We start from the raw sequence: 20,866 nt of genomic DNA on the forward strand, positions 1-20,866 counted from the left end.
GCAACAGCACGTCACTGCTTGTCTTTACTCTCGCTAAACAGACGATCTTTTCAAACAGGAAGAGGGACACAGTTACCAGTTATCAGTCATCACTAATGCCTGATGCGGATGCCCTCAATGGACCCCTCGGGGGTGGATGAGAAGGTGGAGCAGATATCTGGCCTCGTGTTTCTGCTACAGGTGGTGCAGCACCCGATCCGAATGCTAGCTTGATGGGTATCCACTTTTCACCGAGTAAAGCAGCCTTGACACATAATATAAAATGAATGTAGTTTGTTACGCACAACACAAATGTCATGTGAGTGTCTAGCAACTCACCACAAAGTAAAGCGTTCCCGAAGACACCATGAAGATCCCTCCGAGGATAGTCGGAAGACAGAAGAAGAGAGGAATCGCAGCTCTAAACAAGACATTCGTACATCACACAAAAACGATAAGATTCACTCGCGCTCGAGTGTCGTCGCTCTGTTTCTCGGTTCGAATCGAAATCGTACTTACGCCAAGTGAAAGATGAATCGGACGTGATAAAACTTGTAGAGAGGGCCAAGGGCGTTCCATACAGGTGCTACATATTCTTGAAACCTACATGTCACACAGTAACATTAGCTGTATCAGTCTATAAACGTTTTAATCTGACCAATACGATACTTCTCGATCTACACAACACAAGTCACTTTTCCCCACTACTAGGCATATCAATCAAACTGCTACCCACTCACACATGCACATTATTAGAGTCCAACAAGAATACAAACCTAATCAAAATTATCAAATGAATCAAAAGGCTGTAGGAGAGTTACGTTTAAGGCCCCTATTTGTTGCATGTCCATTTCTCATCACCCTCCTACATCCAAACAACAGGCGGCACTGATATTGCCATTACGCCATTATTCAAGTAATGTGCATGTGCGATACAACCAAAGCACGTGGATCGTACATTTCGACTTCTTCCCTGTCCAATTTGGTACGGATTGCTTGACTACATGGCTGAATCTCCCAAAATCAGACCTCTAGTCTAGCACCACTGTAGAGTCTAGTATAGACTAATGCTGATCTGTCGTGTTCTTAATTAAGTAACTGTGCCTGCTGACTTCTGGTGTCACGTGTACATAATGGATAATGGTAATCATTTGCCTGCCCCTGTCAGTTTGAGAGAGTCTGGGTGATGAGAAACAGCCATGCAACAAATAGGAGCCTGATATAACATCCTGTATCAAGTATTTACGGGTTGTCCATATTTTTCGGCATTTTCACGAGTGTACAAAACGTACGCTGGGGGAGGGAGTAAAAACCAGGCATACGCATTGGAAAAATGACATTCTAGCACATCTGTAGGACACTTTCACCGAGGTAGTTCAATGGTATTATTACACACAGGTTCGCGTGGTCAAACCAACAACAATTACGTTAATACCTACTACTGCTACTGCTAGTAGTCCGCCGCATCCCGGTTAATGAGCAATATCCGGGTTTGTCTTTTCATCTCGTGTCTTGATGGAGAACTAGGGAGTTGGCAGAGTTGTCCAACTGTGCAGGCTCTGTCCATACACACCCTGTCAATGCCTATCAGCATTTCATCAACGCTCTTGTTTATCTAAATACCAGTTACAACAGGCAAGATGCTGTCAGGAAGGCACAAGAGTTTTGGAAGGTTGAGAGTGATGAGAAGGATTCCGTTTTGAGAGAAGCTTTTAGGAAACTATAGATGACGACAAAGAGAAAAATTACATCGTACTCTAGACAAAAACTAAAAGTACAGTGCTGTTTCTGTATCCTCTAGTCTGCTCGTAGATTTCTTATGCTGGTTTATGTTCTCACGGTGTAGACATCGTCTCAGGTTCAGACCACTATATTAATATTAAATCAGCATTCATTTCTTGTGTATGCTTTTCGGGAAAGGGGAGGGGAAGAGAAAAAGCATACGTTTTGCATGCTCGTGAAATGCCAAAAAATATGGATGACCCCTTAATTACTTATAGTCTTGTACAAAATGCCAACAGACAGAAAACTGTTTACAATAACCTGGCTGCCTCTGACTTCCAGAAGCCGTACATGGACTGTCTAAGCTCCAAATAAACACGACATATTCTAAAATAACAGGAATGTCCAAAAATGTATAAGTACCCTACTGTGCTCTGGTTCTAAGACAACACTTAAAATGCTGTTTGATTGTTCTATTTAAGGCAAATTCATTTGGGATGTTTCTAAAGAAAAATTAGAATACGAAGTGGATTTCTCTAATCTTTATGTATGCCTCCTTCCTGGTTCTCATCCTTGTCTGATGTGCTATGCCTAGACAAACTCTTGTAAGCTGCTTCACCGGAAAGTCGATCATTTGACACCACATGTCTGGTCTATTACAAAAAATTCAGGAATCTACATCACATGACTGCATTTTCATTTCGTAGTGGTTATTTAGCCGTGACCAGCTACTTTGTTACATATGCTATTTTGCTGGCAGTCTCTGCTGATTGGACCAAATTATTGACGTCATGAACTCACTACGTGCAAAACATGAAAGTGATCAATGCAATCTCCTCTTCTCTCACAATTTGATGACTTCTATGTTGTGCCGATTGGTTTCAATGGAGGCTCTACGGTGAAGGGGTAAAGTGACTGGTGGGCCAGGAGCCCCCAGTCAGCGGTATACAGTTCACCACCCTTGCCAGCGTTGCCAGTAGAAGTTGACACAAATTCATAGAAGCGGTAGCGGCTTCTTTCATATCTACGGTTGGTGGAAGCAGCAGTCAGATGCAGGTGTTATGCACAGTTCAAAATTATTCCGAGCTATCCCAACATGAGGTGAAGCACATTACACGAATCGCTTGACAGTCTTGTTTGTTGTGCACGTGATGAGTTCATGACGTCAATGATATGGTTCAATCAGCAGAGACTGCTGACAAAATAGCACACATAACAAAGTAGCCAGTCACTGCTAAATAACACACCACTGCCTATTCTTTTTGTTCTTTCAACCCTCAAGGTTGGAAAGATCGACTGGAGAGCTTTGAAAGCTGGTATCCAAAACAAGAAAGTGGCATCAATCAAACAGCCTACTAAACGGCCTTTTCCTTCTCCAGAAAAGTACCAATCAAATCAATAAGCACATACAAAGAGTACAGAAGTATGAGGTATAAATCCAATCAATTTAGATAAGCTACCTGTACCTGAAACTGCTCAACAGTTAATATAAACCAAATTAGAGTTTAAGGTACCCTACCAAAATACCACTAACAGATAGTTAACTGGTTTAGACAGGATGGATGCAACTGAACTCACGGTCTGCTGGGTGTGTTGCCACTCCTCCGCTTGCTTCTTGGATATTCAACAAGCCAAACCAGAACAGATATTGCGCTGACAATAAGTCAAGAAACATAAAGTGACAAGAAGGAAAACGTCGCATCCTACCCACTTTCCTCACAGTTCATTACTTCCTGACTGTGTGACACCATGCAGAGTGACAGCTACATAGTAGCAGAGGATACATGGCATAGTAAGCAGCCCACTCATTCTTGAAGTCAAACACCCCTATTATTCCTCCCATAAGAGTACCTTGAAATGAGAAAGCTGTCAGAGAGTTAGTTAGGGTTTGTTTCTGCGTGAAACCTCACATGGCGCTCCGTACACTGCTTGCACGTTTGCCCACATCGCCCATTCGATTCGTCCCATCTTCTGCCGGTCGTTAGATGTAAGAGAAGCGGCCTGGCGCTACTCACCTAAAAGGAACTTTCGGAACGTCGTGACGTTGGCCCAGCCCAAGTTGCCCGGATACGTTAATTATTTGTTTAGTCCCGGATATTACATTTGACATGATGTTGTTGCGTTATTTGTTGATTGTAGGCATTTGCACTACTCTTTGCTTTCGAAGCTTTTCGCAGGAAATCACATCTCTACCAGGGCTTCGGGAAAGCATCAAATTTAGGCAGTACGCTGGCAGTGTGGTCGTAGATGAGACTCACGGTCGAACTTTGTTTTACTGGTGACTAGACATACTAGCACGTCTAGAACTGTCAATTAATTTTTAATTTTTCGTGTTTAGGTTTGTGGAATCTCAGCGAGACCCGTCCAAAGATCCGGTTTTACTGTGGTAGGTTAATGAATAGATTAATTAAGAGCATATAACTAATTAAGAGTACTTAATTAATAATTAATAGGTAATATTACCATAAGCGTTTTAGTTTAAAAAATAATTAATTTTGATTGTTTAGATGTAGTCTAGATGTAATACACAGCAGAAATCTTGTAACATGATAGACTTATGTGTGTGTGTGTGTGTGTGTGTGTGTGTGTGTGTGTGTGTGTGTGTGTGTGTGTGTGTGTGTGTGTTGTGTGTGTGTGGTGTGTGTGTATGTATGTATGTATGTATATATATATATATATATATATATATATATGTGTGTGTGTGTGTGTGTGTGTGTGTGTGTGTGTGTGTGTGTGTGTGTGTGTGTGTATATATATATATATATATATATGTATGTATGTATGTATGTATGTATATATACATAGTTTTTGTCTACTAGCGAGGAGACATATTGTTATGGTAATCCAATGCAATCTACTAATGATTGCATTCCTGAAGCCAAATTTGCAGTTAATTTAATTAGTTTCTGGATATAAGTTTTTATATTATTTTTAAAAATTAAAATACAATTAATTTTTATTAGATTATTTGTATTTTATTTTTTAAAATATAAGTTTTAACAACCTAGGGGCACGTTTCCACTAGTGCCTAAACCGGTTTAACAAGTGGTTTATTAAGCTAAACTGGTTTAAGAATTCACCTGTTTCCACCTGCACTAAACCAGTTCTATTTTAAACCTAAACCGCTTTCCTAAACCCACTTCAAAGTAGGTTTAGCAAAGTGGTTTAGGTTTAACTGTCACGTGACAGTAGCGTGCTTGTTTAGATGGCTTCCCACAATGTCGTTTTGATGATATTGACTATTTTTCTGGGATAGGATTGCCCTAAAAGATGTAAGGGTCGTTAACTAGGGGAAAGAAATCAGTAGCTACGGAGAGAGACAAGACGGTGTCTGTGGTCATCGTCATGCAAATTCCTACTAGCAGATGCTGAATCAGTGAAAACCAACAGTTGCTCTGACTCGGCGACAAAGCAGCCCAATACTTCAAAATGAGGCGTTCCTAGAATGTTTGTTTTGCACATCCCGGGTGTGCAAGTTACTAGTGGAAACAGTCGCTTTCTTGAACTGGTTTAGTTCTTAAACCCATTTAAGCTAAACTAGTTTAAGGTGCAGCTAGTAGAAACACGGCCTAAGTTTATTGAGTTTAGCACAATTCTAATTTAATATTAATTTGTTTTAATTGTAAATTTATTTCTATTTGTTTTACAAGTATAGTATAGACAAAACTAAATGCTCACACACAGTGCAGTCGCTTGTGAAATGATCTTATCTTTTTGTGATTTCAATTCTCTAATTTGTGTATCTTAGGTTGCAAGGTGGACCTGGTTGTTCATCTTTAGGTGGTTTGTTTGAAGAACTAGGTCCATGTACGGATACATCTACTTTTATTTCCATTCACATAAGACACCAAAATTGACTCGATTTGTTGTTTACAGTTGTACCTTTTGAAAACAATACTGTTGGCTTGAATCCGTATTCGTGGAACAAGATCAGCAATGTAATATTTTTGGAATCACCGAGGTTAGTGTTGTTTGATGTGCTCAACCCTTGTCCATAACAATGTGTATTCCTTCAGTGGTGTTGGTTTTTCTTACTCTAATACAACAGCTGACTACATCGTTGGTGACCATCGGACAGCACAGGATAGGTAAGACGATTGCTTTTATATGTATGTATACATAAATATAGGATTGTAATCATATGTGTTGCATATCAGTGTGACGTTCTTAGTCAAGTTTTTCGAGACATATCCACAGTTTTCACATCTCCCATTTTGGGTCACTGGAGAGGTTGAAGATTTATGAAGAATTTTGTATACTTTTTCAATTGACCTTTACTTTTGCAGTCGTATGGCGGTCATTATGTTCCAAATCTTGCAAGTGCTATTCTCGACTATAACTCAGTCATGTCACACGCAAAAATCAATCTTCAAGGATTTATGGTGGGCAATGCTTGGACTGATCCTACATTTGACAATTTTGGTGCAACAAAGTTCTGGTATAGAATGGCATCTACGGTGTATATACATGACTGTAAACTATTTCTGTATATTTGTTGAAGGTACTCTCATGCACTGATCAGTGAGAAAACATTTGAAGGCATGCAGAAAAATTGCAATTTTAGTGACATTGGACCTTTAGGTGTCAATAATTTGCAACAGACTCACTAAACTGTTTGTTAAATTATTGTGATGTTTATAGGTATTGATATTAACATTGATGAATGCCAACAGAACAGGATGAATGCTTACAAGGAAATGGTTGATAACTATATCTTTTGGGTGTTTAGTAGAATGGTGGTATTTCCAGTTTGTCTGCTCTACAGGGTGACATCAATGTTTATAGCATATACTCAAATGTCTGCACTCGGCCAAGGTATCGAGATGGAATACAGTTAATGCACCAGATTAATGATGATGTGGACGTATTTGCTGAAGTAGTCAATCAAAAACGGTTAACTGAAAATCCATGTGTTGGCTCTTTTACTGCAAAGTATGTGGTGGGCTATGCTTTGGATCTATACTGAATCTGGATCTTGCATGTGTATGTCTCTTTTTTAGATATCTGAATGACAAAGCCGTTCAGAAAGCTATTCATGCTCCGAATATTAAATGGGAGATGTGCAATGCTGAAACTCTTCACTATTCCAGAAGTGATCTCTTGTCATCGATGCTGCCTGTTTACAGGAACCTGTTTGGCAAGATTCGAATCCTTGTTTACAGTGGTGATGTCGACGGCATGGTTCCCAACACAGGTTAGTAACTATAGGATACAGGCCATTGAGTTTATCTGTGCGATGTGTAGTGATTTTGTTATTTGCAGGTACAAAGATGTGGTTGGATCGCCTTAACTTGACAGTTGTGAACGATTGGCACAATTGGACTGGTGAGATATCACCACACAGACACACACACACACACACACACACACACACACACACACACACACACACGCACGCACGCACACACACACGCACGCACACACACACACACACACTAGCCGGAATGTTGAGGGTGTGGTTAAGGTCTGGCTACGCCACACTACACACACACACACACACACACACACACACACACACACACACACACACACACACTAGCCGGAATGTTGAGGGTGTGGTTAAGGTCTGGCTACGCCACACTACACACACACACACACACACACACACACACACACACACACACACACACACACACACACACACTAGCCGGAATGTTGAGGGTGTGGTTAAGGTCTGGCTATGCCACACTACACACACACACACACACACACACACACACACACACACACACACACACACACCAGCCGGAATGTTGAGGGTGTGGTTAAGGTCTAGCTACGCCACACTACACACACACACACACACACACACACACACACACACACACACACACACACACACACACACACACACACACACACACCACATTGTCTTTGAGTGGTGGTCTAGGTAAAGAGGTGTTTAATTCGTTAGGAAATGACGGCCAAGTTGCTGGCTATGCTACAAACTACAAAGAGATGACTTTCACAACCATTCGAGGAGCAGGACACATGGTACACACGGATACAGTTTGTAACAGTGCAGGGAGTATGTTTTTCTATTGTTCGTTGTGTACTAGGTGCCACAGGATCAACCTAGGCGAGCTCTAGATATGGTGACAAAATTTAATTCTGGAAGTCTATGACTTTTTACTGTTTGGTTTTTGATGTAGTGACTTTGGTATGTCTTGTATGTACTTATTATGCTAGAATTGCATAGTAAAGAGTGTGTGCGCGTGATTTGCTTGAGTATTGAGAAGGATTAAGGAACGCATGCGCATGCAGTAGGTGGTTGACTCTCGCTCCGCCTCGTTATTCCCGGATTGACAATCCTAGCAGATCGAGATGGCGACAAGTGCTGATCATAGACGTCCTTCCAAGGCTCTCTTTGCTGAGCTGGGTTATAAATATGATGTGTTTTTGCTACATTCTGGAAAAAATAAAGACTTTGTGAGGAACCTCTTTTGGGGGTTTTGCGCCAAGAATGTGTTGCCGTTCTTCGATCAAGATAAAAAATCATTAAGGCTAGGCGATGTCGACGCAGACAAGGTAATAATGGATGCCCTGACACGGTCATCGCGCTTCATCATGCCAATTATGTCACATGAGATGACCTGCAAGGGTTGGCCAGAGGAGGAACTCAAGAGTGCATTAAAGATTAATAGCCAGGGAGGAAAACGAATAATTATACCAGTCTTTTATAATATTATGGCTGATGAGTGCGGTCGTACAACCAACGAGTACTATAAACGAATTTCTAGAATTCCTGGCATCGAGAGAACGTCTGAGGATAGTGATGAGGACAAATTTATTAGGAGAGTTGCATCAGAAGTGGAAGAAGAGCTGCAGGAAACGTTGAAAGAAGGTCTTTCTAGTGCAATTGTTTTAATTAACATAATGCTAGACTTTAAGATGATTTTTCGTGTTGCGTGCAGAGTTGATGGCAACAACAAATAGACCTGATGGTTTAGATCAAAATGTGACTCGTGATGCTCAGGCAGCTGAACCTGTTCGATCATTTACTGGTGGTTCCAGTCAGGCTCGTTCTCAATGTCGTGGAAATGCATATGGTGGAGATGATCAAGAAGAACTTGAACAAGATGCCTTTTATCCTCTGATTGAAGCTGAAAAGCAGCATATGATGGAAGGCCAGAGAGAGCATGTGGACGAAGTTGCACGACATTTTACACAAAAAGCTGTGAATGAACACTTGAGTGCTAACAGAAAGCGAATTGAGGCTCTACGACAGAAAACAGAGGAGATGAGACAACAGAAAACAGCAGAAATGAGACAAGGGAAAGCAGAGGAGATGAGACAACAGAACACAGGTGAAATGAGACAAGAGAAAATGGAGGAGACGAGACAAACAAGAACAGATGAGACTAGTTGGAATACAAGTCGCTCTAGGTCTTCAGAACACTCATCTGACACGTTTGCAAGTGAGTGCTGAAGTTTCTAAAGCTGTAAATTAGTGACTGATTTAGTTCATTTAATTTCAGACAATGGCAGTTGTGACCGACAAACACAGCAATCTTTTAGTGTTCAAGGTGCTACCTATGCTGTATCGGGACATAGAAATGTTGTGAATGTGCACCATCACTATCATGGTAGTCAATCAACTGATGAAAGCTAGCATGGATGGCTCTCTGACAGTGAATTATTTTAGAACTTTTGTAATCCGTTGTTGTGATGGCTTTGTAGTTTTTAGCATTCCAATAATTGAATGGATTTCTACTCGTTTGTGGTCTTATAGATTACGTTTTATTGTCCAAGGTAATACAAATGTGCAAGGCATGTTGTAAGACTGGTTTGTGTTCTGCGTTGCGGAGGTGCATGTACGAATCGGTTTGTGTCTACTTCAAATTTCTAAATACATTGTTCGTAGCTAGCTGACACATAAGAACTACGTATACTACGAGAATGCAAACAGGCTGCAGCTGGAAATCAAACCTACAAAGAAATTTACGTTAACACTAGTGCATGTTCTCCGCGATGACAAATCACTGTCTGTCTGTTAAATTCTCATTGAGGCTCGCCCCAACAATGCTTTGCATTTCTAACTAGTCTACCTACTTCCATGCTCAAAGGTATAGAGCGACGCCCCTGTTATCGGACACCATCAATCATCGGACAGCCATGCAAGAAGTAAACGAAGTAAGACTGAGCTTTGCTAGAGGCCACAGTAAGAAGGATTAGTAAAGACTGTGATTCCAGACGTGGGACTTCCAAAGGCTTGAAACGGTTATGCTAGGACGGTAAACGTGATCCTTCTCTGCGACCCCGGTCATCGGACACCACCATCATTCACGGACACAACCTCCCCCATGAAAACGCAAAGGCCATTCTGCAACTTCGCACCTGAGATAGGTTTATAGGTGACTAGCTAACACAACAACACTATCACAGTCTCCGTTTGCTACTCTCCAGAAGAGATAGCGCACGCTCATTGAATCGAGGTAACGCCCCTTTCGTCGGACAGTCTTTTTTTCTTTGCAGCACCAGTCCGCAGGTAATAATGTCATGAGAGAGAGTTGGAAGGAAATATTGTACGGCCCCCAATTCGTTTGACCTTTATTTGACTCAGCAACGGTTATTAGCGGAAACTGCTGAATTTTCTCTGCTGACAAGCTCACTCTGTTGGCATCTACTAGCCCTCAGGTACTGTCTAGTCTTCCCAGCGTAAGAATTTGAACTCCTGAGTGTCTTGCAGCGCAACTGCACAGGCTTGATGCACCGGATGTAGCAGACGATTCACGTCATCCATCTTCGAGCTTTGCGGTGAGCACATTCTCCCAACTCGCACAGGAACAGCCCATGCTTTACTTTCAAGGCCCCTAAATTGTTACTTGGCTCTGACTAAGAACTGTGCAGGTGTTTCTATCTCAGTTTGATATCTACCTTTGCCTGACCTTGCACCGTCACGAAGTGCAGCACGTCATCGTTGGTACAACCAGCTGTACTGAATGCAGGAACTTTGTTTACTATCAGAGCAGCTAGAATCTTCACCCCTGCTTCTCCTAGGTAAAGTTGAATTAGATAACGTCAAGTCCTTGTCAACGCGCGCTACGCAGCGATCGACTTTCTTTGCAAAGGGTAAAAGAGCGTTTTAGCACTTCAATCCTGCCCTCTCATCGGTTTCGGTTGTCGTCTTCTTTGTTGAACGGCTAGTTCGTTCAAGCGACATCTTTACACGTCCTAGTGGGGGCGTGGTTGTAGGAGAAATGGCTCAGAATTGCCATCAAGCACTCTAGGCAAGTGCTCTGCGTTCTGCGGCGTTTCAAATAGCTGAATTTAATCAACTGCAGTTATTTTAAACCTCGAGCTGTTGCTGAGAAGGTAGGAAGGCAAGAAAATGGGTGTCCGACGATTGGGGCCGTTACCACGGGCGTTTGACCGACTGTAACTCATACAGATCTTGGCTGACATGCAGGGTAACAACACAATTTGTAGGTAAAGAGTTGTTGATTAGCGATATATAAGTAACTAGGCTGAAGGATGCGTGTGTGCAATATAAACGCTACTGTCCGGTGAACGATGCGTTTGTCCGATGAACGGGGTATGCAAGGCTCCCACAGTTTTCTCTAGGCAGAGAAGAGGTACAATGCTCTCTTTTGGTGTGCTTAATTACAACTCGGATACCTACATTTATGATGTGTTAGGGACTGCGTTCAAAAACGGATAACTGAGAACTCGCGTCCAGAATATGATGGTGTCCGAGGAACGGGGCCGCGCTCTAGTTCATATCCGGGCAATTTATCACCATGTTACATAGGATGTACTACAACACTGTAAGGCGGGCTTCGAATGTCTCCACATCTTTAGTCTTACGACCGTATCAGAAGGACTGTCTGGACGCCAGTTTGGCTAGTTTCAATAGCGGAGTGAAATCTCAAGCTGTCTCTCTGCCAGTAGGAAGTGGCAAGACTGTGGTGTTTGCAGAGCTGATAAAGAGAATTCAGCCACCGTTTAGTCAGGCTACGAAGTCTTTGGTTTTGGCACACAGAGAAGAACTGTTGGAGCAAGCCTTTGATAAAACAATTCAAGCTGATCCTAATGTTGTAAGGTGATAATTTTGAATTTAATTTAATTATACTAGTTTGTATTTTTGTGGTGTGTATGTCTATCTGTTGTCTGTGTGTCTGTGTGTTAATCTATCTGTGTCCACCTGTCTGCCTGTTGGTCTGTCTCTCTTTTTGTCTGTTTGTTTGTCGGTCGGTTGGTCTGTTGATCTGTGGATTTGTTTGTTTGTCTGTCTCTTCTTGAATCTGTCTGTCTGTCTGTCTGTTTGTTTGTTTGTTTGTCCGTCTACTCTTGAGTCATGCTGTCTGTTGGTTTGTTTTGTCAATAGTAGGTAGTATAGTTTCATAAATCAACACTAAAACATCCACATATCATAAACTAAGAGTATGTCTATTTGTCTGTCTGTCTGTTTATTTATCTGTATTTGTTTGCTCATTTTGTGCATGTCTAGCGGTGATTGCATATGTGTGTTTATTTTATTTTTATCTGTTTGTTTGATGGTTTGCTTGTTGATTTATCGATTTATTTGTATGTCTAGTTTTTTGCCTTATTGTCGAAGGTCTTACTTGTTTACCTTTGTGTTGGTGTATGTTCAACTTAGACATGTAGGAATTTTGGTTGTAAGATTGGCTGAAGACTGGTATACTGTTTGTATGTCAATTGTGCAAAGGTAGCTGTGCAAACTACCACAAAATATAATGTGGTGTGTGGCCTTTGCCTTTCTATCTGCAGAAAGGCCATTACAGTTATCATCATAGGACATCTAGTTCCATAATGTCTTAGCTTGAGCGTTTGTTTGAATACATTGTCTCGTTTGTGGCTACTTACTACTACTGAGACCAATTGAACTGCTGTTTGTAGTTGTGTTTGTCTGTGTCCATTGGTCTCATAATAAGTGTGTGGGACTACATACAATGAACGACCTTTTACAGCTCTGTGTTAACTTTTACAGGTGATTTGTTAGACCGTATAACATATAAAACGTGCTTGTTGTTTAGTGCATCATTGATATAGGCATTTCTATTGACAGCGTGTTGACATTGAACAAGGATCGCGCACTGCATCTCCAAATGCTGACATTGTAATAGCCAGCGTTCCATCGCTGGGCCGAATGGATTCAGATAGACTCTCTCGCTTCAATCCTGACGACTTTAAATGCATAATAATTGATGAGGCCCACCATGCCCCTTCGCAGACCTATGTACGTATTCTTTCCCACTTTGATGCCCTCCACTTATCAAACAGACCTCGATCTCACATATTGGTATGGGGCTGTTCAGCAACCCTTCGTCGTCATGATGGCATACGACTGAGCGACATATTTGAAGTTGTATCATATTATAAGACCATCTTGGATTTGTGGGAAGACGGGTGGTTATGCCCGGCAAAGGCCTATCGTGTGCTCACTGATACTGACATTTCAGGTGTCACAAAACGTGGATCTGACTTCAATCTGTCTCAGTTATCGGCAAAAGTTGACACTCAATCTAGGAACTCTGCCGTTGTGAGTGCTTGGAAGCAACATGTGGCTCGTGACCCTCGACACTCAACTCTGGTGTTTGCCGTTGACGTGCAGCACGTACAACATTTGACAGCAGAGTTTCGAGCTCAAGGTGTTGATGCTCGGTACGTTGATGGGAGCACCTCCAAAGAGGAGAGATTTGATTTACTTGAAGGATTTAGAAAGAGAGAGTATCCGGTTTTGGTAAACTGTCAGGTATTTACGGAAGGGACCGATATACCTGGAGTCGATTGTGTACTAATGGCTCGTCCAACTGCCAGTCCGGTGCTCTTCCAGCAAATGATAGGCCGTGGGTTAAGACTGTATCCAGGCAAAGAAGACTGTGTGATTCTAGATTGTGTAGATGTCTGCAAGAAACGTGACGTTGTCACGTTACCCTCTTTACTCGGACTTGAGCCACACTTTAATATGAAAGGTGATGTAAAAAGAGATCACTACATTTTGTCTGTTATATGCAGTTGTGTTATGATTAGGTATGGTTGCATATGATGTGTACAGGAGGATGAAGGATCTGGTGGACATTGAGCCCGACTGTCTGGAATCCGAATCTATTGAAGCAGCCGAGAGGGTTTCATCAGGATTTGATGTCAAAGTCAAATTGAAACAGACGTCTTTGCAAATAGACAAGCCATTGGCTATTACTGCTTGTGAAAAGTATGCATGGACAAAACTGACAGGTGGCTGCTTCGGTCTCCAGCTGGTTCCATCAGGCGAATTACTGATTTTGAAGCAGTTGGAAGGTGGATATCAACTTTATCTAAAATCGAAAGATGGAAAACAGACAGACAAGCAAAAACAGTCAGACAGGAAAAATAGTCACAGGTACCAGTTGAACAGTGTGTTTGAATATTATAGTACGAGTCGCTTCAAGCAGGGCGGGCGGAGCAGGGTGGGCCAGGTGGGCCATGGCCTACCCAACTTTTGAAAATGGGACATCCGCCAATGGGCGTTAGGCAAGAACTTCCCGAAATATTGCTTCAAGTGATTAAATAAATTAGCTAATTATTACATTTACTGTGGGTGGGGCTAGATCAAGCAAGACCTGGCTCACCCAACATGAGTGCACCGCCGGCCTTGACTTGAAATTTGTAGTTGAATTTATAGTTTCAGGTTGTTGGGATCGTTTGACTCTCTGCTGTCGGCCTTCAATGGAGCCGGGACTTATATTGGATCATGTGGTAACTTTTTAGCTAAACTTCTCGATCGGTCAGCCAAATGGAGATTCAAGCCTGCTACTCAACGTCAAAAGGAGTTGGTTAACAAACTGTTCCAAGGTCATATTCAGGATATCGGTAGGACTCATCATTTCATTGTATTACACGTTTGAGTTGAAATGCTTGTTTTGCAGATGGTTTAACACAGGGTCGAGCGTCGCACATGTTGGGTCGATGGTTTTTGAACCAGTCTCTCAAGCAGTTACGAAAGCAGGTCAACAGCCCTCCTCATGTCCTGGAGCCAATGTTTGAGATTGCGTGGCTGAACAAGACGCTGTTGCCAGCAAACAGTAAAAAGTCTAACAACATCGGTTTAATTAATTAGTCAAATAACTAATGTATTAGTAAATAAATTATTATCGATCAACAGACTTAATTCAAGCACATGAGATAGAGGTGTAGGCATTTGTTACACTTAACTGGACATACAAGGTCAGTGGTAGCCTCATACCAGACCCTCTCGCGCCGTCATGCCCGGTTCCCGTATAACACAACAACGAGGCTAGTCAGTGGGTCTTTCAGCCATTTTCAAATTTCAATTTTGAAATTTTTATTTTTTATTATTTAAACTTTTTACTTTCAATTTTAAAGTTTAAATTTAATTTGGAATTTGAATTTAAATTGGCCAAAAGACCCACTGAGCATCCATACTGTGCCAATTCAGATCAGTTAGCTCCACATCTCTGCTACGATTATGAACAACCCCATTATAGTATGCCTATTGTATACGTACTACTATCAAGAGTGGTCTTGCTCGTCACTTTTCTCTACATCATCAAATTGTCCTACGTCCATCATTTCGTCTGTCTCTCCAGTCTCCTGTTGTTCATTCACCATGTTTACGAATTCATCAGGGGCAGGTAGTACTATGTCATTTTGACCGTCCCCATCCTGCTGTCCATTGCTTTCTGCAAATATCCAACCATTGCCATCACCAGCACTATCTTCAAACCGTCCCTCATCATCACTACTGTCTTCCGACTCTGTGTCCGGATTTAGATTTTGACACTCTACGATTGCAGCGTAAATTTGGTCTAGAAGCGATTTATCTTCGGGTACGAAACGGAGTTCACTACATTCTTCAGATTTATCATCCGGGTCATCTCGTTCCTCAGCTCCGTCTTGGTCACCCGGTAGTGGAAACTGGTCGTCTATCATACAATAGATGCATTCCTCAGGAAACGCACTGATGTCTCGACTGATAGCATGGACGACGACAGACTTGCAGGGCACGTGGAAGTCAAGGTTCTCGCTACTCGGGGAGTCGATTGCACACCAATGAAGTCCGGTGGTTGAGACGACGAATTTTCCTTTTCCGAGATTTCTTTCTCCAATGAACGCAAACGTGCTTATCTCCTGGAGCAATATTTGAGTCTCGGCTTCCGCGGTCATGTTTGAAGTTCCCGGATTGTGAAGGGGATGTGTGCAGACAAACGCACACGGTGTACTACACGTGCGCAAATACTGATCAAACAAAGGTTTGACATATTAAACTGATTTTATAATGAATTCTAGAACAATTTGATTTTAATTTTAATTTATTTTATTTTAAATTAAATAGTTTTATGTTACATAATAGGTGATAAGATACTCAGGGTAACAGAGCTCTTTCTCATATATTACAAATTGTCTGTCACTTTGTCCAGGAATCTGTCCAATAACCGAGTTATAAACCTGGTGAGTGCAGACACCAGTGCATGCTGGTGCCATGCAGGGTGGTCTTGTCCAGTCAACTTTCTCTGAGATGTGCAAAAAGTTTCCCATACAGACACGAACAAGAAACAAGTAATTTTTGCTTGTGAATCTGGCAGTTTGTGAATCTAAAACGACAAGAATGTGAACATGAAGTCAGTATCGTAGTCATTATGAATGTACTTTGTACTTTATCATTGAAACTGTTGCACTCTAACTCAGTTACTGTAGTGACATAAGATATTACTGTGTTGCATCGTAGTTTGGCGTGTCGATTTAATTACTATGTCTAACCAGCTGTCTTGATCCTTGTGTATACCCGTGAACTCGTAGGTCTAGGTTTGTTAATTAAGTTTGTTATATTAATGTACAGTGTGAGTTGCTTGTATTTACTAGAACGTCTTAGTTATGTATCTCACCCATGAATGCAAGTTGATTGGCATTTGATGACCTCTCTTTAAAGTGTATGCCACTTCCAAACAGTTCTTCGGTTGAAATGAAACTTTCAAGACCATTTCTACATATGTTATCCACATGCTCCATATGTGCTCTATGCCACAGGTAGTACTCGTTTGCTGCTGTCTTCAGTTGAGCATGTTGTGCAATATCTGTGTCTTGTGTGCTAACCGGCGGATCAGGGTGACTTGTATTGTTGCATGTTCGTTCCACTTTTGCCAACTTAGTTTGATATTGTAAGAAGACACGAGGGTTTTCAATTCTGTCAATACTTTCTACTTGGCAAGTACTCTGACCAGTTTCATTTTTATCTGTAATCCATGTGGTTGTGACAAGCATATTTATGGCACTCAAAAGAGGGTCTGTGACTTGTACTCTTTTATATTCTGCTATACTATGGAAGCTGAGATCACCATTGTATGCTTCCCAGTAGGCAGGTGCCGATAAGCAATGTTGTTCCAGACTAAGTGGAGGGAGTGTAGCTCGTGAAGCAGGTCTGATCTGGAATTGAATCAGAGTGTCTCGAAATCGTTGGAATATTTTCAGTTTTTGTAAGCAGATCTCACTGTAGTGTGACAGTAGACTGGAAGTAAGTTGTCTGCAATACTCAGAGCTGCCTAACGCATCATCAGTATCTGCTTCTGCCTTTTTTGTATGCAAAATTGGAGTTTTTGTAGAATTTGTGGTATCTTGGCCGCCACAGTGCTTGAGAGGAATGTCAGCTACAGTACGTTTTTCACTCTTTTGTTTCACTGATTCGGTCATTTTTTGCAAAGCCCAACATAACTTTTCAAGAATGAGAATGCTAGCTTCTGAGCTTAAACCAGTGATAGCATTTCTTGGGTGGAAGTGAGGGTGCAGAATGTAAGCACCATGAAGACCTGTTGCACAATCTAAAGGCAATGTTTCTAATGCTCCAAGAACATCGTGATTGGACCAGAGCATGAGGCACTTGTCAGAGATTCCGTTCATTTTGCTCAGCTGTTCTAATGCCCTAATGTTATATCTGCATAAGCTGAGCAGCTCTCTGCCTGCTAACAAGCTTTCACGTTCTGCTTCTGATGTGATTTCCAAAGCACTGGTGAGATCATCTCTGTTTAAAACGAATAGGAGAGCACCATCGATAGAAAATGATTGGAACTTGCTGCTCAAGTGACTAAGTCCCAGCTCTGACAGCCAGGTGGAATGTATCCAATCTGAGTCAATATCAGTTAGTGCTTCTAAAATACAGTATGATTAGAACAGATGAAATCCGTGACATTGTTGATTATTATTACTTTTTAATTGATCATCTGCTTCAGTCCATGGATCTATTATTTCTGTTTCACAGTTGACACTATAGTTATCATTTCTCTTTGATGCTAGTAGGAGAAGACTTAACTTTATTCGTTTACGATGGATGGAGCATGTAATGCCAATCTGATCTAGTTCGATCTTTGACATTTCTTGCAGTCTCCTTCCTGTTATCTTATGACGTTCACATATGCTACAATATTCGTCTACACCTGTTACTTCTGTCAACCACCATGATACCTCAAATATGCCCCATTGGCTGGGTGGTTGGACTGTTATAGCATATGATAGATTATCTGTCTTCTTTTTCCAATATAGTTCAGTACGGCAGGGAATAAGGATTGTCATGATGTAGGTTGTCATCGAAAGCAGTTCTCCTAATACAATAGGTAGATATAGGAATATGACTGGTGTGAATGATCCAGGGTAGCTTGCTTCGTAAGCAGCCATCATAACAAACGTGCTGTATCCGTAGAATAGAAACAAGTCGGGTAGCATCCAAACTGCTCTTCTCAGTCGACCTACAACAAATGTGATAGTTACATCACTGAGCAGGTTTGTGTTACTTTTTCTGTAGTATTGTAGCTACAGTGACGATAAGTTATTGGATAAGTTGCCAGTATTTCAAAAATGATCTACATGCCTCAACAAGAAATTTTGGTGAATATTTAGAATTAAAAATGGTCAATCCTTTGTAGTAAGGTCAACACTAGTTTTTGAAGTTGGTCGTTTATGACGAGTTCACTTTGAGATCAACTACATGAAGATGATTTGTTTTGTAGAGAGAATATTGTCAAATTGTTAGGGTTTGGTATATTACAGGGTAACATTTGTGTTGGTAAGTACACAGCCAAACATCTGTAACTACACATTGATTACGTCAGCATGATGGTTGGTTGCTAGATCATTTATCGTAAGACAGTACAAATGATCGATTCTAGTAAGGCTGGTTGCTTGGTAATCTAGGTGTTTGCAATGTATGGTACTGGCTGTTCGTGTATAGGACTGGCGCCTGCAGTAGCAACTGTTATAAACTGATCCACACTGTACAGTTGTGCAATTTAGGTATGAGGTGTGTGTGTGTGTGTGTGTGTGTGTGTGTGTGTGTGTGTGTGTGTGTGTGTGTGTGTGTGTGTGTGTGTGTGTGTGTAACAGTTCGATTCATACCTGAAATTATGTTCTCCATCAATGTTCCCGTACCAAAAAGAAAGACAACAGACAAAATGATCCAGACCGCTGTTAGCCGACCAATCCAGTTGCTATCAAGGAACTCTAATGTGTTGAACATGTCTTTCTTTACAGACACAGTATCAGGCCAAAGGAAGTGCAGAACTGCCCCAAGAAAAACAGAGAAGATAAACAGTATTGCAGTGAGTACCAGCCCTGTAAAGAAACAACGGCAATCAGGTCCCGAACTGCCGTTTTCCTGAGTTCGACGAAAGCAGCCACACCAGATAAAGTAGAGGAAAACAGCCAACACCGATATAGCAAATGATACCACCGTTGATGTGAACAAAGCCCAATCGGGTATTGATGTACCACCATGTCTCATCGAGACGACAACTTTTGTGATTGTACCACACGGCAGACCAAGAAACAGACAGTAGAGGCCATATGCAACTTTCTGTTCTATGTACAGTCGTTTCCAACTAAGCCAAGCAACTGGAATGACAGCAAAGTCGAAAAGCACCAAAGGAATGACAATATACTGCGGTAATATTGAACTGAAACCATCATTGTCTGTTGTAGATTTGTAAGAATTCCAAGATGGAGCAATGTAGACTAGAAGAAGAAGGACTGCAGTTACTCGTATGAACTCAAGAACAGCCCGTCTGATAATTCGCCACGTCGCATCTTTTCGCAATGATCTTGTTGTTTCTATATTTTTGTACAATGCGGATCTGATGGAGGGAGGATAGGAGTTTACTACAGGATCTAAACAGAAAGCACAAAATGTGGCGTGGAACTGCAGGTTGATGGACGGTTTTACCTGCTGATGCTTGTGTATTGTCCATGTCTATCCATGGTTGCACTCTGTTCTGTCTCTTCAACCTGCACAATTCAGACGAGTGTGACGAGTTTCTGGTTTATCTTCGGACGAAACTACTTGAACATGTGTATTGTAGTGGTGATGTGTTGGATTGTAGTGTTTACCTGCGCTTGTGCTTGCAGAGCAGATATACCGTCGATATGAACAACAGGGATCCGATGACACCAGCCACGCCCAGTGGGAACGTTCTATCCTGAACCATGTCTTTGAGTCTGAGTTGTTGTTTGTCAATCTAGGATTTGCTGTGTTTATCCAAACGGAACAATCTTGTTGTTTGCGACCGGTTTGTACATAGAGACTAGACAACGGTTTGACTCACGTGATTACCACACTCCCAGATCTGCTCTCTAGCTAGAGTCTATCACACATTGCGGTTGTCCAAGCGTTTGGCAGCGTTGCTGACATGTGCTTGTTTGGTGTATATTTCGTACTTGGATTAATTCTTAGTTAGTCTGAGCCAGGCCCCAGGGGTGGGCGTAGCGTGGCATGGCCTAGACCAGGCTATAGCTTTCCGTCATTTGTAGGCATGGTCATAAAAACTGTGGACTGTAAATACGTGTGAGGACAAAGCTGCACATGTATATGCACCACCCTTTTTCCAGTCTGGATCTAGTCAATAATGAATTAGAAGCTAATAAAAATGGGCGTGTCCATAAAAGAGGGCGTGTTTCGTAGCATCGTGAATTTTAGCCGCCGCCCCCCCCCCCATTTCTAGAGGTAACGCTATGCCCCTGGCCAGGGTTTGCAGCAATAAGTAAAGCTATCACACAATCAATACCACTGTATTCTGGAGTAGTCTATACTTTTCTCTAGTATTGAACATGAATAGTCTGAGATTGAGGTAGAGATTAAAAAGCATCATACAGCATACATACAAATTTTGGACACTGTAAACAAGTTGTCTCCTGTTGACATGCTAGCAGCTGAGCGTTGTTTCAA

At 41.7% G+C, this 20,866-nt stretch overlaps 6 protein-coding genes across 7 annotated transcripts; 3 read left to right on the top strand and 3 right to left on the bottom strand.

Annotated features, from left to right (window-relative positions):
- Nucleotides 1-82: 82 nt before the first annotated feature.
- Nucleotides 83-3,763, bottom strand: LOC134177951 (cytochrome b-245 light chain-like). The gene is made up of 6 exons (XM_062644730.1): nucleotides 3,612-3,763; nucleotides 3,486-3,552; nucleotides 3,280-3,354; nucleotides 499-582; nucleotides 319-400; nucleotides 83-244 (listed from the first exon to the last, which is right to left on the bottom strand). The coding sequence occupies exons 1-6, from the start codon at nucleotides 3,667-3,669 to the stop codon at nucleotides 83-85; spliced, it is 528 nt and encodes a 175-aa protein (XP_062500714.1). The 5' UTR covers nucleotides 3,670-3,763.
- A 33-nt stretch (nucleotides 3,764-3,796) lies between these two features.
- LOC134178668 (uncharacterized) lies at nucleotides 3,797-7,942 on the top strand. The gene is made up of 14 exons (XM_062645552.1): nucleotides 3,797-3,979; nucleotides 4,040-4,087; nucleotides 5,450-5,508; nucleotides 5,578-5,662; nucleotides 5,718-5,789; nucleotides 5,859-5,931; nucleotides 5,988-6,139; nucleotides 6,203-6,282; nucleotides 6,343-6,401; nucleotides 6,467-6,633; nucleotides 6,702-6,895; nucleotides 6,964-7,026; nucleotides 7,616-7,695; nucleotides 7,761-7,942. The coding sequence occupies exons 1-14, from the start codon at nucleotides 3,810-3,812 to the stop codon at nucleotides 7,824-7,826; spliced, it is 1,368 nt and encodes a 455-aa protein (XP_062501536.1). The 5' UTR covers nucleotides 3,797-3,809; the 3' UTR covers nucleotides 7,827-7,942.
- A 68-nt stretch (nucleotides 7,943-8,010) lies between these two features.
- Nucleotides 8,011-9,474, top strand: LOC134178670 (uncharacterized). Its single transcript, XM_062645556.1, has 3 exons — nucleotides 8,011-8,545; nucleotides 8,616-9,119; nucleotides 9,180-9,474. Exons 1-3 carry the CDS (start codon nucleotides 8,026-8,028, stop codon nucleotides 9,311-9,313), a joined length of 1,158 nt encoding a protein of 385 aa, XP_062501540.1. The 5' UTR covers nucleotides 8,011-8,025; the 3' UTR covers nucleotides 9,314-9,474.
- A 1,780-nt stretch (nucleotides 9,475-11,254) lies between these two features.
- LOC134178343 (uncharacterized) lies at nucleotides 11,255-14,812 on the top strand. Of its 2 annotated transcripts, XM_062645203.1 has the most exons (6): nucleotides 11,255-11,276; nucleotides 11,340-11,738; nucleotides 12,731-13,637; nucleotides 13,696-14,044; nucleotides 14,327-14,514; nucleotides 14,571-14,812. In XM_062645203.1, exons 2-6 carry the CDS (start codon nucleotides 11,442-11,444, stop codon nucleotides 14,759-14,761), a joined length of 1,932 nt encoding a protein of 643 aa, XP_062501187.1. In that variant the 5' UTR covers nucleotides 11,255-11,276; nucleotides 11,340-11,441; the 3' UTR covers nucleotides 14,762-14,812. The 2 variants fall into 2 exon arrangements, with proteins under 2 accessions (XP_062501187.1, XP_062501188.1); XM_062645204.1 differs by lacking the exon at nucleotides 11,255-11,276 and having other exon boundaries at nucleotides 11,610-11,743.
- A 282-nt stretch (nucleotides 14,813-15,094) lies between these two features.
- On the bottom strand, nucleotides 15,095-15,883 carry LOC134179017 (methylosome subunit pICln-like). The gene has a single exon (XM_062645927.1). The coding sequence runs from the start codon at nucleotides 15,826-15,828 to the stop codon at nucleotides 15,175-15,177; it is 654 nt and encodes a 217-aa protein (XP_062501911.1). The 5' UTR covers nucleotides 15,829-15,883; the 3' UTR covers nucleotides 15,095-15,174.
- A 41-nt stretch (nucleotides 15,884-15,924) lies between these two features.
- Nucleotides 15,925-20,218, bottom strand: LOC134179016 (uncharacterized). Its single transcript, XM_062645926.1, has 6 exons — nucleotides 20,032-20,218; nucleotides 19,868-19,929; nucleotides 19,045-19,812; nucleotides 17,862-18,398; nucleotides 16,548-17,804; nucleotides 15,925-16,256 (listed from the first exon to the last, which is right to left on the bottom strand). The coding sequence occupies exons 1-6, from the start codon at nucleotides 20,127-20,129 to the stop codon at nucleotides 16,000-16,002; spliced, it is 2,979 nt and encodes a 992-aa protein (XP_062501910.1). The 5' UTR covers nucleotides 20,130-20,218; the 3' UTR covers nucleotides 15,925-15,999.
- Nucleotides 20,219-20,866: the final 648 nt, after the last annotated feature.

Source organism: Corticium candelabrum, chromosome 4 (genome assembly GCF_963422355.1).
Source record: "Corticium candelabrum chromosome 4, ooCorCand1.1, whole genome shotgun sequence".
Classification (NCBI taxonomy): domain Eukaryota; kingdom Metazoa; phylum Porifera; class Homoscleromorpha; order Homosclerophorida; family Plakinidae; genus Corticium; species Corticium candelabrum.

What these genes read in the sequence shown, in the direction of transcription:
- LOC134179016 (XM_062645926.1), bottom strand. Translation starts at nt 20,129, where the DNA reads ATGGTTCAGGATAGAACGTTCCCACTGGGCGTGGCTGGTGTCATCGGA. An exon ending in CAATACACAAGCATCAGCAG is followed by an intron (nt 19,813 to 19,867) that starts GTAAAACCGTCC and finishes CTTTCTGTTTAG; the next exon opens with ATCCTGTAGTAAACTCCTAT. An exon ending in AGCAGATGATCAATTAAAAA is followed by an intron (nt 17,805 to 17,861) that starts GTAATAATAATC and finishes ACTGTATTTTAG; the next exon opens with AAGCACTAACTGATATTGAC.
- LOC134178670 (XM_062645556.1), top strand. Translation starts at nt 8,026, where the DNA reads ATGGCGACAAGTGCTGATCATAGACGTCCTTCCAAGGCTCTCTTTGCT. An exon ending in GCAGGAAACGTTGAAAGAAG is followed by an intron (nt 8,546 to 8,615) that starts GTCTTTCTAGTG and finishes TGTTGCGTGCAG; the next exon opens with AGTTGATGGCAACAACAAAT. An exon ending in CTCATCTGACACGTTTGCAA is followed by an intron (nt 9,120 to 9,179) that starts GTGAGTGCTGAA and finishes ATTTAATTTCAG; the next exon opens with ACAATGGCAGTTGTGACCGA.
- LOC134179017 (XM_062645927.1), bottom strand. Translation starts at nt 15,828, where the DNA reads ATGACCGCGGAAGCCGAGACTCAAATATTGCTCCAGGAGATAAGCACG.
- LOC134178343 (XM_062645203.1), top strand. Translation starts at nt 11,442, where the DNA reads ATGTTACATAGGATGTACTACAACACTGTAAGGCGGGCTTCGAATGTC. An exon ending in GCCACACTTTAATATGAAAG is followed by an intron (nt 13,638 to 13,695) that starts GTGATGTAAAAA and finishes TGTTATGATTAG; the next exon opens with GTATGGTTGCATATGATGTG. An exon ending in AGGTCATATTCAGGATATCG is followed by an intron (nt 14,515 to 14,570) that starts GTAGGACTCATC and finishes CTTGTTTTGCAG; the next exon opens with ATGGTTTAACACAGGGTCGA.
- LOC134177951 (XM_062644730.1), bottom strand. Translation starts at nt 3,669, where the DNA reads ATGGGACGAATCGAATGGGCGATGTGGGCAAACGTGCAAGCAGTGTAC. An exon ending in AGCAGTGTACGGAGCGCCAT is followed by an intron (nt 3,553 to 3,611) that starts GTGAGGTTTCAC and finishes TCTCATTTCAAG; the next exon opens with GTACTCTTATGGGAGGAATA. An exon ending in GGCAACACACCCAGCAGACC is followed by an intron (nt 583 to 3,279) that starts GTGAGTTCAGTT and finishes TGTGACATGTAG; the next exon opens with GTTTCAAGAATATGTAGCAC.
- LOC134178668 (XM_062645552.1), top strand. Translation starts at nt 3,810, where the DNA reads ATGATGTTGTTGCGTTATTTGTTGATTGTAGGCATTTGCACTACTCTT. An exon ending in GTTGGCTCTTTTACTGCAAA is followed by an intron (nt 6,634 to 6,701) that starts GTATGTGGTGGG and finishes TCTCTTTTTTAG; the next exon opens with ATATCTGAATGACAAAGCCG. An exon ending in TTCGAGGAGCAGGACACATG is followed by an intron (nt 7,696 to 7,760) that starts GTACACACGGAT and finishes GTTGTGTACTAG; the next exon opens with GTGCCACAGGATCAACCTAG.